The sequence below is a fragment of the Pseudonaja textilis genome, chromosome 2, assembly GCF_049901715.1.
Source record: "Pseudonaja textilis isolate UNSWEBS1 chromosome 2, rPseTex1.2, whole genome shotgun sequence".
Taxonomy (NCBI): domain Eukaryota; kingdom Metazoa; phylum Chordata; class Lepidosauria; order Squamata; family Elapidae; genus Pseudonaja; species Pseudonaja textilis.
Genome location: NC_141991.1, coordinates 2,755,067 through 2,767,887, shown reverse-complemented (window position 1 = coordinate 2,767,887; position 12,821 = coordinate 2,755,067). Strand labels below are relative to the sequence as shown.

Genomic DNA, 12,821 nt, shown 5'->3' with positions numbered 1-12,821 from the left:
TGATCCGGAAGAAAAAGCTCATCTCCCATCCATTCTAGCAGTGCAGTACTCAATGGTTTTAACTCCTTTATGCTCAATCACAGAAGCCTACTAAGGGCTTTTTAGTCACTGATAAGAGACAAAAATACAGGCTTGAGTGTCTCTAACATATTTATAAGATGTTTCACTGATTAAATTGCTACCAGGTCATTTTCCAGTCCTAGCAATCTATCTTTGCAATTGATCCATGTACAATAGTGAAAAGTTCCACTAAAGTAGGTTGTAAAGATTAGCTAAAAGCTGAGCCCTAAATGTTTATGAAGTTCTTACAGAATTACAGAGTTGGAAGAGACCAACTCTCCAAGCAAGAGATATTATCCTGTTCCAAATGGCTGTCCAATCTCCTCTTTAAAAAACCCATTGATGGAGCACCCACAATTTCTACAGGCAAAGCATCTCCACTGATCTCACTGAAAGGAAAATTCTACCTGATGCTAGGTTGGATGCCTTTTTGATAAGCCTCCCTCTTTTACTCTTTGTGCTCCTCTGAGGGGCATTGGACAATAGGTCCACTCCTTTTTTTCTGTTCCAGCCCCCTCAAATATTGAAAGACTGCTATGATGTAACCCCAATCCTTCTCTGGGTTAGACTAGACCAGGGCTCTGCAGCCTTAAACACTCTGAGCCATTTGGTTGGGTTTCCCACAGGGAGGGAGAGAAGGAGGGGGAGAGGGAGAAAGATTAAAAATAATGGGGGCTTTGGGCTACCAGATTGGGAGCTTTATTATCAAGCAGCTGTATTAACATGGGTGAGGGAATGGATAAGACTTAGACACAAGATTACTGTTTTTGAAAGGCCTTGGAGGGCTGTTAGGATATTAAATTTAGTAGCTGGAACAGTACAATTGTACAATGGGCAAGAACAGGCAGCTCTAAGTTGATTGGTTGGAGAGTGCTGGCTCCTGCATGAGGCAATCTATGCTAAGATTGGTTGCTGTGGGTGTAAAGGGGGAGTTTCCCATATTTCCCGCTTTTTTTCTTCTGTGTGCTCTGTATCCTATTTGGATTTACCTCAGGATGTTTCTGTGTTCCTGACCATCTTGTTTGCTGTAAATATGTTAAATGTGTTCATTTACACGAAGCTACAATTTTGCCTCAGTTTCTCTGATTTCATTTGGAAATTTTCTGCATAATTCCCTAATGGAGGACTTTCTCCATTACACCCAGAAAATAAATCCATTTGCAGTGGATGTCATTTGCTGGAAACAACACAGGGAGGAAAGAATTGTTGTTGTATCCAGCTGATGGATTAGCCAGAAAGATATAAAGGATCGTGGTGAGAAAAAAACATTTCTAGTTTGGGAGGTCCCCTTCCTCTGGGACTCATGGAGGAGTTTGGGATTATGAGTGCACACAAATGAATGGCTTTGTGAGCCTGAGATCTTTCCAAGAAGTTCCCATGGGGATCGCAGTCGATTCTTAAAAGACCCCTCAACATGGTTTGGAAACTGCAGGTTCGTTTGGAGAAGGCTGAAACGGATGTGGCTCCTACAGATTTGGAGCTAATAGACTCAATGAATGATGAACTGGACTTTCTTAAGAAGACTGGAGAATTGGACCTATTATATCTAACTGGAAAACCATTTGGAAAAAGGATCGACTAAGAGCTTTTATGATTTGGGGGAATAAGACACAACTGTTGTCTTATTGTTCTCTTAAATTTTAATAAAAATTTTATTAATAAGAATCAAACAAAGATATATTATCCCAGACAAATCAGAGACAATGATTCTGGTGATTTATGGTAAACAAACCTTGTAAACTTTATACAAATGAAATGGAATAGTAAATTATTAACAAAGTACTTTGATATTTAACTTTGCTGTTGGTTCACCTGTTAATTACAATGCCTTTATAGATCATAGATAAATGGCTGTCCAGTCTCCTCTTTAAAAGCCCCAATGATGGAACACCCACAACTTCTACAGGCAAAGCATTTCCACTGATTGTTCTCACTGAAAGGAAATTTCTCCTTGATTCTAAGTTGGATGTCTTTTTATTTGTTTATTTTTTTGTTATTGCTGCCTATTCACCCATGGCCTGCTTCCTAGCTAATCTAAATCTCCCAGCACAGCAGAACAGGTGATGGTCGGAAAAAGAAAAAATAGCAATTTTAGCAGGCAAGTTTGCTGGGTAAGGAGTGAGTGGGTGGGGAGCGTTCCTGCGGGCCATGTGGGCGGCACAGCCTTGTGTTTCTGTGCAGCTTGGATTAATTGCTTTGAGGAGGTGCTCTGGGGGTGAGATTTCTTTGTGGCCCACCAAAATTTTCTCAAGGCCCACCAGTGGGCCGCAGCACACTGGTTGGCGGCCGCTGATCTAAAGCAGCGGTTGCAAACCAGTGAGCCATGAAAATGTTTTGGTGGGCTGCAGAAAAATCTCACCCCCAGAGCACCCTCCAAAGCAATTTATCCAGGCTGCACAGAAACACAAGGCTGCACTGCCCAAATGGCCCATAGGAACCTTCTCCACCCACTCACTCCTTACCCGGTAAACTTGCCTGCTAAATTTCTATTTATCCTTTTTCCGACCATCATCTGTTCTGCTGTGCCGGGAGATTTAGATTAGCTAGGAAGCAGGAAATGGTTAAATTTCATGCTTTCTAGGTAGTCTTTAGATCTTTGGCTCTGCTTTTAAGTACAGCCGAACCTTCCTTAGGACTGAAGGTTCGCTTGCCAGCAAATTCAGTGTAGCAAATTTGTGACTGAGCTAGCCGATGGCAGATAGATAGATCACTGAATGATTCTGTGAGCAACTCAATCTGCCTGCTTTGCCTGATTTTGGGTAATTTTTTTTTTATAAAAAAAATCAATATTTATATAAACATAATATTTACATACAAGCCATGCCCAGCCAGTCACATGACCAAGCCACACCCACAAATTAGGCCACACCCACAGACCAGTTAGTTGTCCCTGGGATCTAAAATTATGAGTTTGGTGGCCCCTGAGGTCCAAAAGGTTGGCGACCCCTGCTTTAGATCATAGATAGAGGAATGTTGAATTGGTGGTAAATAGGTAGAAATTTATAAAATTCTGGGCCTGCTTCAGAAGGGGAGGAAACTAATATTGCTCCAATATGCTTATGAATATTCTAATGGGGGGATAATAAAAGTAAATCTGTTTTTCTCTTTTGTAATGTACATTTTTTTCTTTTTATTTGTTTTTTCAATTCTTGTTTTGGTTTTGGAGTTTGTACTGTTTATTAAAATTTTGAATAAAATAACCCTTTTTTAAAAAAAGTCTGTTTACGACAAGCACGTTCGGGGAGCTACTGTGGACCTATTTTCTAAACTGCCTCTAAATTCATAGAATCATAGACACATGGGGTTGGTTGTATCATGGTGACCAGAACTGAACACACTATTCTAGAACTGCTGTCACCAGCACAGTGTAAAGCAACTCTATCACTGCTTCTTGTCTTGGCACTATGCACAAAAGCATTGGATTTTTTCGGCAGTGGCAGCACTATACAGCACAATATTGACAAAAGTGGTACTTATCATATGGCCTGGGGATACTTTGTCTGAGGTTTTGGAGATTTCCCAGAGGCAGCCACCATTTTCAGTGCACCCACAATTCCTTAACACAGTCTAAAAAGTGTTGAGAAAAACAGAATACTTTGTCCCAGTGACAATGATAACAGATAACAAAGATAATCAGAGTTGGAAGGGACCTTGTAAGTCATCTAGTCCAACCTCCCGCCCAAGGGGGAGGTCCTACACCATTTCTGACAAATGGCAGTCCAATCTCTCCTTGAAAGTCTCAAGTGATGGCACTCCCACAACTTCTGAGGGCAAGCTGTTCCATTGGTTGATTGTTCTCACTGTCACAAAGTTTCTCCTTATTTCCAGGTTAAATCTCTCCTTGTTGTTTCCATCCATTAATCCTTGTCTGGCCTACAGGCACTTTAGAAAATAGCTTGACCCCTTCCTCCCTTTGGCAGCCCCGCAAATATTGGAAGACTGCTATCATGTCTCCCCTGGTCCTTCTCTTTACTATACTAGCCAAGCCCAGTTCCTGCAACCATTCATTGTATGTTTTATACCCCAGTCCCCTAATCATCCTGGTTGCTCTTCTCTGTACTATTTCCAGAGTCTCAACACCTTTTTATAATGTGGTGAACAAAATTGGATGCAGTACTCTAGGTGTGGTCTTAGTAAGACTTTATAGAATGGTATTAGTACTTTCCCTTAATCTTGATTGTATCCTCTGTTAATGCAACTTAGGATTGCATGAGCTTTTTTGGCGGCTGCTGCTGCATGGCTCATATTTAGCTGGTTGTCCACTAAGACTCCAAGATCCTCTTACAGTTACTGCTATTGAGCTTGGTTTCACCCAGTCTATATGTGTACTTTTGGTTTTTCGTGCCTAAGTGTGGGACTTTACTTTTCTCTACATTGAATTTCATTTTGTTAGATATGGCCCAGTGTTCTAGTCTATCAAGATCCATCTGGATCTTGAGCCTATCTTCTTGGGTGTTAGCTATTCCTGCCAGCTTAGTATCATCTGCAAATTTGGTAAGTTCCCCTTCTGTTCCCTCATCTAAGTCGTTAATGAAGAGTACTGGGCCTAAGATGGAACCTTGTGGCACCCCACTGCTTACTTCCCTCCATGTAGACATAGACCCATTAAGGACTACTCACTGAGTACGGTTTGCCAGACAGTTGTGAGTCCATCTAGTGGTGGTGCTATCTATTCCACTTTTTTCTAGCTTACTAAGAAGTAGGTTGTGGTCTACTTTGTCGAATGCCTTGCTGAAATCAAATATATTATGTCCACAGTATTTTGCTGGTCTACTAATTTTGTCACTGTGTTGAAGAATGAAATGACATGATCTGTTTTTAATAAACCTGTGCTGACTGCTAGTTATTACTTTACTTGTTTCTAGATGTTGGCAGATGTTTTTTTATTATCTTTTCCAGTATCTTCCTGGATATTGATGTTAGGCTGATTGGTCTATAGTTTCCTGGGCCTGTTTTTTTTTCCTTTTTTGAAGATGGGAACCACATCAGTTCTTTTCCAGTTCTCTGGTAGTTCCCCGGTGCTCCAGGATTTTTGGAAGATATGGGGCAGTGGTTCAGAGATGACCTCTGCCAGCTCCTTTAAAACTCTGGGATGTAATCCATCAGGCCCCAGTGATTTGTTTTCATCAAGATCAGACAGGTGTTCTCTTCCTATTTTTTTTGCTTATCTTAACTTCTATTTCTGGTCTGTCTTTTACAGTTATCTTTTTGGTGGGTTGAGCTATAATTTCTTTTTGCGTGAAGAGGGTTGCAAAGAATGAGTTAAGCAGATCTGCTTTCTCTGTGTTGCCTGTTACTTCCTTACCATCTTCTCTCTTTAGTGGACCAACTGTTTCCTTAATTTTTTCAATGACCCAGGAGCAGCCACCATTTTGACACAGAGATAGGCATGAGAAAATAGAAGCTGCTTCCAGAAGTCCGCCACATGACCCAAGCATGAATCCCAAGCACATTCAAAATAACAGCTGCTTCCACAACACAGTCATGAAGCCCACAAATGTGTGTCTTGCCTTCCTTCACCGACATGAGGTTCAGAGATCTTCAAAAGGTATGCAGAAGGAGGAGGCTGTGATGCCTGGTGGGTTGGGAGTCAGGCCTAACAATTGCAGGGACCCAATGGGAATAGGAAAATGCCTGTGGGGACCCAAAGGATTGGGTAGTGGAGGCTAGGCCTCCAAGAGATTCCCACAACCCTGAGGTGGTCACTGTTCTGCTTAACAACTTGAACATTTGTTTAACAGCTTCATCAGGGAGAGAAGGTGATGGGGACAGGTAGTTAAGCAATCTCACTTAACAACCACTGCAACATGCAACCGTAACTGACAGGCCCCATTACAGTTGTATCTAGAGGACTACTTCTATGGTGGCTGGGGAATTCTGGGGCTCAAAATATGGCTGACAAAAAGGTAGAAGACAGAAATTCCATGTGTGGGAATTCCAAAACCAATATACAAAGAACACCACGCAAAAGACTTTTTCAGGAATTCTACTACTTCTGCAAAAATGAAATTGCTGCTGATAACGAGAAACTGGTAGTTAGCCCTTTTCCATTTCATTTTTTCTCCACTTCCAAGTCTAATTCTGAAATATGTTTTCAGCTACATTCCTAATGAGAGATGAGAAATGAAATTAAAGCCTCTTATAAACTCATCAACTTTTCCCTCAATTGGATTTCCATTTGGGCAATAAGGAACTTTATGCCAGTAGCAACATCCACAGTCAGATTAGTCTCTATGAGTCCTCAGGTATATCGCCAGGTTTGAATTCTGACTGAAATATACCCATAATCAGGTTCATCAAAAGGTTTCTCTCCTGTGTGAGTCCTCTGGTGTTTCACAGGGTCAGAATTCCCATTGAAACTTTCCCATATTCTACACATGCAAACAGTTTCTCTCTTGGGTCAATCCTCTGATGATTCAGCAGTCAGGAATTCCGACTTAAACTGTTCCCATAATCAGAATATTAAAAGGGTTTCGCTCCTTTGTGAGTCCTCTGATGGCTCACCAGAGTGGAATTCTGACTGAAACTTTTCCCGCAAACAGGACATTCAAAGGGTTTCTCTCCTGTGTGAGTCCTCTGGTGTTTCACCAGGCTGGAATTCTGACTGAAACTTTTCCCGCAAATAGGACATTCAAAGGGTTTCTCTCCTGTGTGAGTCCTTTGGTGTTTCACCAGGCTGGAATTTTGACTGAAACTTTTCCCGCAAACAGAACATTCAAAGGGCTTCTCTCCTGTGTGAGTCCTCTGGTGTTTCACCAGATAAGAATTCTGACTGAAACTTTTCCCACAAAGAGGACATTCAAAGGGTTTTTCTCTTGTGTGAGTCCTCTGATGGTTCACTAGGCGAGAATTCTGCCTGAATTTTTTCCCACAAAGAGGACATTCAAAAGGTTTCTCTCCTGTGTGAGTCCTTTGGTGTTTTGCCAGGAGAGAATTCTGCCTGAAACGTTTCCCACAGTCAGGACACTCATAGGGCTTCTCTCCTGGGTGAGTCCTCTGGTGTTTCAGCAGGTCAGAATTCTGACTGAAACGTTCCCCACAAACAGGACATTCAAAGGGTTTTTCTCCTGTGTGACTCCTCTGATGTGTTACCAAGTTGGAATTCTGGCTGAAACGTTTCCTACAAATAGGACATTCAAAGGGCTTCTCTCCTGTGTGAGTCCTCTGGTGTATCACCAAGTCATAATTCTGTCTGAAACTTTTCCCACAAAGAGGACATTCAAAGGGTTTTTCTCCTGTGTGAATCCGCTGATGTGTTACCAGGTTGGAATTCTGGCTGAAACTTTTCCCACATATAGGACATTCATAGGGTTTCTCCCCTGTGTGTGTCCTCTGGTGTTCTGCCAGATGAGAATTCTTACTGAAACTTTTCCCACAAACAGGACATTCAAAAGGTTTCTCTCCTGTGTGAGTCCTCTGATGATTCAGCAGGTCAGAGTTCTGACTGAAACGTTTCCCACAAAGATGACATTCAAAGGGTTTCTCTCCTGTGTGAGTTATCTGATGACTTACCAGTTGGGAATTGTAACTGAAACTCTTTCCACAATCATGACATTCAAAGGGTTTCTCTCCTGTGTGAGTCCTCAGGTGTCTCACAAAGTGGAAATATCCAATGAAATGTTTCCCACAATCTGGACAGTCATATGGCTTCTCACTGCTGTGAGTCCTCAGATGTATCACCAAGTTGCCATTTTTCTTAAAGGGTTTACCACAGTGGAAGCACTTGTAGGGCATTTCTTCTGGGTGGGTTCTTCTGCGAACCCAAAGGATCTGTTCTAACAAAAGCTTTTGCCACATTCAGATCATTTGAATGTGCTTTTCTCCAGAGTAGATTCTACCCTCCGTAATCACTTGCGATTTGAAGTCTACTTTGTCCGTAATAGGCACAACTTTCGAGCTTTTTCACTGATATTCTTGAGAAGGTCAAAAATATATGTGATCCCTTGTTTAGTGGTGCTTTGATTTAAGCCCTTTTCTCCCTCGCTGGGCAACGCTTGTATTACTGTCTGCCCTATGTTCCCATCCAATTAACCTTTTCCTCCCCACTCATTTCCAGATATTTTCCTCTTTTTCTGAATGGAAAAATAATCTCCCTTGCCTTTTTTGTGTATTGTGTCCTTGAGTTCCACATATTCTACTTTTTCCAGCTCAAAATTTCTCACTGATTTTCTTTCCTTTGTCTATCAACTGCTGTGGAAGGAGAAGAATTGTGTGGTTCTTCTGAAGGAAATGGAGAATATTTTTATTTCTGCCTCAATCCGCTTTTCCTTTCAATATTGCTTGTTATTCTCAGCTGTCCAATGTGGTCTTCTGGTATCACCTTTTTCTGTAAGATTCAAATGAAAATGTAGCTTTTATTGTTTATAAAAGGGTTGCAGAAGATGTGAAAAAGTGTACATTACAATGAAAAAGCAAACATGCCAATATGCTAGAATAATCTCTAACATCAATTCAGATATTCAGTTCCAGTATCCATTCAATCATTAAATTCACTTGTTGACTTAGGTCAATCATAAATTCTCAGCTCTTCAAAGGGTTATTATTGGTCAAGTGTGATTTGATACACAAGGAATTTGTCTTTGGTGCATATGTGTACAGAAAGAAAAAATAAAATACATTCATAAAGAATCATAAGATACAACACTTACTGGTAGTTATAAGTTACTAATTAGCAATCAAATCATACAAGGAAACAAATAAAGAAGAAAAATATAAGTTTATTATGGTCTTAGACCAGCAATAGACATCACTATTTACCATACATAAAAAAAATAGTACTGAGCCAATAAGTATGTGTGTAAATATAATTTCCCAGAGATTGTTCTATCTCCAAAAATTGGTACAAATTGACAGCTATCGTTCTGTAACCAATTTTCTTTCTTTCTTTCCTTCCTTCCTTCCTTTCTTCCTTCCTTCCTTCTTCTTTCTGTCCCTTCCTTTCATCCCCTTTCTTCCTTTCACTTCCTTTCTTTTCCTTCCTTCCTTCCTTCCTTCCTTCCTTCCTTCCTTCCTTCCTTCCTTCTTCCTTCCTTCCGTTTCTTTGTCTCTTCCCTCTCTTTCTCTCTCCCCCCACCTGAAACACACACACACTTCCAATGTTGCTCATTAACTTATGTTCTTCCCAGCCAATCTCCTAGAGTCCCAGGTTCCAGGTGCAATTATCCATCTGCACCCGGTCCTGCATTGCCTGGCCTGAGAAAATTCTTCAGAGTAAGAGGTTTTAGCACCAGCTAACAGAGCTTGCCATTCCGGTGCCTCTTCTCTAGGTGTAGGGCAAAGAGTTATTAGATCATGCTTCATTCGACTTTGAGATGATGGTACTGTCGTGGGACCTCTCCTGATCTCTTGATGTGGTACTGATGGTGTCATAGGATATTCACATAAAGATGATCGTATCTCCATCTCTACTGGAGCCTCTAGTGGTTCCTAAGTATCTTGGCTTCTGTTTTCCATCTCATATTCATGCAATCCCTTGCCCTCTGGGGGAGAAGGAAGAGGCTCCTTTATTGGGGAGACCAGCTCTATAAGCGGCTCAGCAGTGTCCATTGTGACCAACAAGGATTTCTTTAAATTTTCTAATTTGACTAATATGTTGTCTTGTTCTTTTCTTGGGAGAGCGCCAAAAGCATTATGGCCAGTTTCTGTGCTGTTAACTACATTTTCACTGACCAAGGTTGGCTGACTCCCACTTTCTTTCTCTCTCAGAAGAGACAGCAGCCATGGGAGCTTGCATGTTAACAATTAAAGGTTTAATTTAATTATTGCAAGTTATACCTGAGAAAATATAGAACAGAAGGGACTCCATCTTTGTTTGAGATGTCACCTTCTAGAATGGAATAGAATAAAATAGAATGGAATGGAATGGACAAGTATATAACTATCTAACGAACAAATTATGTTTTGTAACTTGTTATTTTTAAAAAGTGAAATGTCATGTTCCTTGGCTGGAGTGGGGGTTTGTATATCTTGGCTTAAAGATTAACATAAGAGATGCTAGGGTCATTCTGACCTGAAAATAAAGTTAATGATCCATTGTGCTTGGAAGCCATGAGAACAACATTACAGGAAGAAGCCATGAGAACAAGGATAGTTTCTAAAGAAAAGGAAACTGGTGTTAATTTGGGTGTGGCGTAGGGAGATACGTAGTTGGATAGATTGTGAACCCAGGAAAGGGGCAGACACTGTATTTTTGAACTTGTATATAAACCCCAGCCTTCCTGGGGAAAACGTCTTCTGCCATGAGCAGAATTCCCTTTTGCAAAAGCTTAATAATAAAGCTCTTTCATATTGTTCACCATTTCTGTGTTTTGGGATTATTCTCATAATTGGCGCCCAAACAGGGACTTGAAGACATCCGACGTGCCGCCGGTGGAGGTGAGCTGTCTGCAGACCGTGGGGCACCCACGCTGATTTCAGTGGCTGGTTTGAGAGAGCTCTCCTTCTCTGGAAGTGGATTGTGGATTTGCTCTTCAAATGAATTGTTGGCGACCCTGAACAAGAAGCTGAATGAGGAAGTAGCCCAAGCGGAGAGCACCAGTGCCCGGGTGAGTATTAGTACATAAGGGGTACTTAAGTCTCACTGGGTGGTCTGTTCCTCCTTGAACAATTGACGGTGATGTGCGCATGACTGAGCCTTCCTTCCTTTTGGAAGTGTAGAGTGGTTTCTATTAAAGGAAACAGTTAAAGGAGGGAATAAAAGTCTTGGGTGGAATATGGGCCCCCGAAACAAAATGTTTGTTAAAGATCCTGGAAAAGAAATTCCTTCTAATCCCTCTCTTCCCCTCTGGGGAGGTTATTATATTTATAGAAGGAAGTGACAATGTTTAGAGACAGGTAGTAAAACTCCAGTGATTGATGAAAATTAAGAACACTGGGTGTGACTTTGAGTAAACATGAAATGTTCATGAAAGTGATTCGAAAGTGAGGTTAATATGTCAATTATTTGAATTTCCTTTGAATAAATTATTGAATTTAAAAAAGAAAGTGAGGTTAATTACTGCTGTTATGTGTGATAGGAAGAAAGAAACTACAGTGATATCTTGAGGATTTATCAGTCCTAAAAAGAATGTTTATTGTTTTTCCCACCCGGGGTTTAGCAGGTAGTAAGAGGCCTGTCTAAATGGGAAGACATAGATATTTTGCCTTTGATTAATGTGTTGCAGTCTCTGTTAAACATTTCGAGATGTATATCTAATAATAATAGTGTGAGGTGAATGAGATTGAAATGATTGTGAGATGTTATTGGTTTGAATTTAGAGCTGTGGAAAATGGGTAGTGGTTAGTGCCCCAAATCACATTTTGACTAAAGCCATTCCCTTTCTCACTGCCTGAAGAATGAGCTATAGATGCTTATAATGGTATGTTTGCATGAAAGTGTCTATGTGTGATTATTTCCCAAAATCTTCTGGGAGGATGTGATAATAATACGCAAATTGTTGTTTAAGAAATTGAGATTATTGGCTTGTGGAAAGTTCCCTGAAATAATTATGATTGTTTTAAATAGAAAAAAAAATGGAACTTTATGTATGTGATATTGGTTCAAAAGAAAAGTCCGATTGCTGTACAAATGTGAGTGTGGGATAAGCCCTGAGGCTCATAAAGAAAGGTGTTCCTGAGACCTTTGTGCTGAAAAGCGGCCAGGTTTCGATGTTGTTGTTGTTGTTAAAGCAAATGTTGATAAATACCCCATGGTGGGAGGGATATTTATGGGAAATATGTGTGATTTAATAAAGTTAGAGATAGGGAGGGAGAAATGGAAAAGTATTTTGTTAAAAGGAATGGAGTTTGGGTAGGTGAAACACTTCCCCTCCCTCTACCCCTAGTCTGTCAGCTCCTTACGCAAGGACTTTTTGCTTTGAAAGGAAGAAGCAGGAAAAGAGGGGGAGTGAGGCTTGTATGCTACTCATTTTAAACATTCTTTTTCCTTTTCTTTCCTGCTCTGAAATGTGATTTTGTTTTTAGTTTGTTCAAATATATTTCAGAGCAGTGACCCAAAATACCTGAATTGGATGGTTGCTTTATTTCTGAAGGTTTTTTTTTTTTTACACCTTTTATGTTTTCATGTGTGTGCATTTTGAATACATCCTATGGAATATTGTTTGTTTGTCAAAAAGAAAATAGAGAGGAATTAGGAATATGTAGCCAGAGGGATAAATATTTACACTTTTTTGAGACTAGTATTACCCGGATAAGGGAAGGCTTTTGAGGATTTTAGCCCAGAAGTGGGAAGGCAAAAGATAGCTGGTGGCTTAGTGGATATTTCCTTGGGGAACGGATTGCTTCTCAAGGAAGAGCTGGACTTTTGGTCTGGCTAGCTAGAAAGTATTTTGAGTTGGACTTGTGCATAATATGCCTTAAATTAGAAGCTTTGCAGTCCCCTGAAGCTTAAGGCGATAGTTTAGAAGCCAGGGTGGCAGTGGTAAAATGTACTGTGTATGTGGATATGTGATTCTCCTTAAGTGAGGACATTACAGTATTTGTTGATGATACCGAGAAAGTTAAAGTTCTCCTGTATGAGGAGTGGAGGATGGCATGGCCCAAAGATTGCTAGTTAAAACATAGACTGGGAAGAAGGAACAGGGTAGCATTTTTGTAAAAATTGATGGATCCGGTGATGTGTGTGGTTGGCCTTTGGGCACTATCACAACATAGTAAAAATAATCTCATCCTTGGCAGTTTAAAAATAAGTAAATATAACATCAGATGAGCAACACTGATATACTATGCCCATATTAATTTTACAAAAACAAAGCCAAAACAAG

The 12,821-nt window shown here is 40.5% G+C and overlaps 1 protein-coding gene across 2 annotated transcripts in view; it reads right to left on the bottom strand.

Moving 5' to 3' along the window:
• Nucleotides 1–6,033: 6,033 nt before the first annotated feature.
• Nucleotides 6,034–12,821, bottom strand: part of LOC148126550 (uncharacterized) — a 165,296-nt gene continuing 158,508 nt past the window's right edge. Inside the window, exons 2-3 of one of the 2 annotated variants that reach the window (XR_015742461.1) lie at nt 6,453–8,386; nt 6,034–6,238 (exon numbers count right to left, since the gene is read on the bottom strand). Coding sequence is in view for 1 of the 2 variants with exons in the window: in XM_087928328.1 (XP_087784454.1) it covers nt 6,523–7,857 (1,335 nt within the window). In the remaining variant the exon portion in view is untranslated. Of the gene's footprint in view, nt 8,387–12,821 lie in introns of both variants that reach the window. The other variant, XM_087928328.1, reaches the window with a different exon arrangement.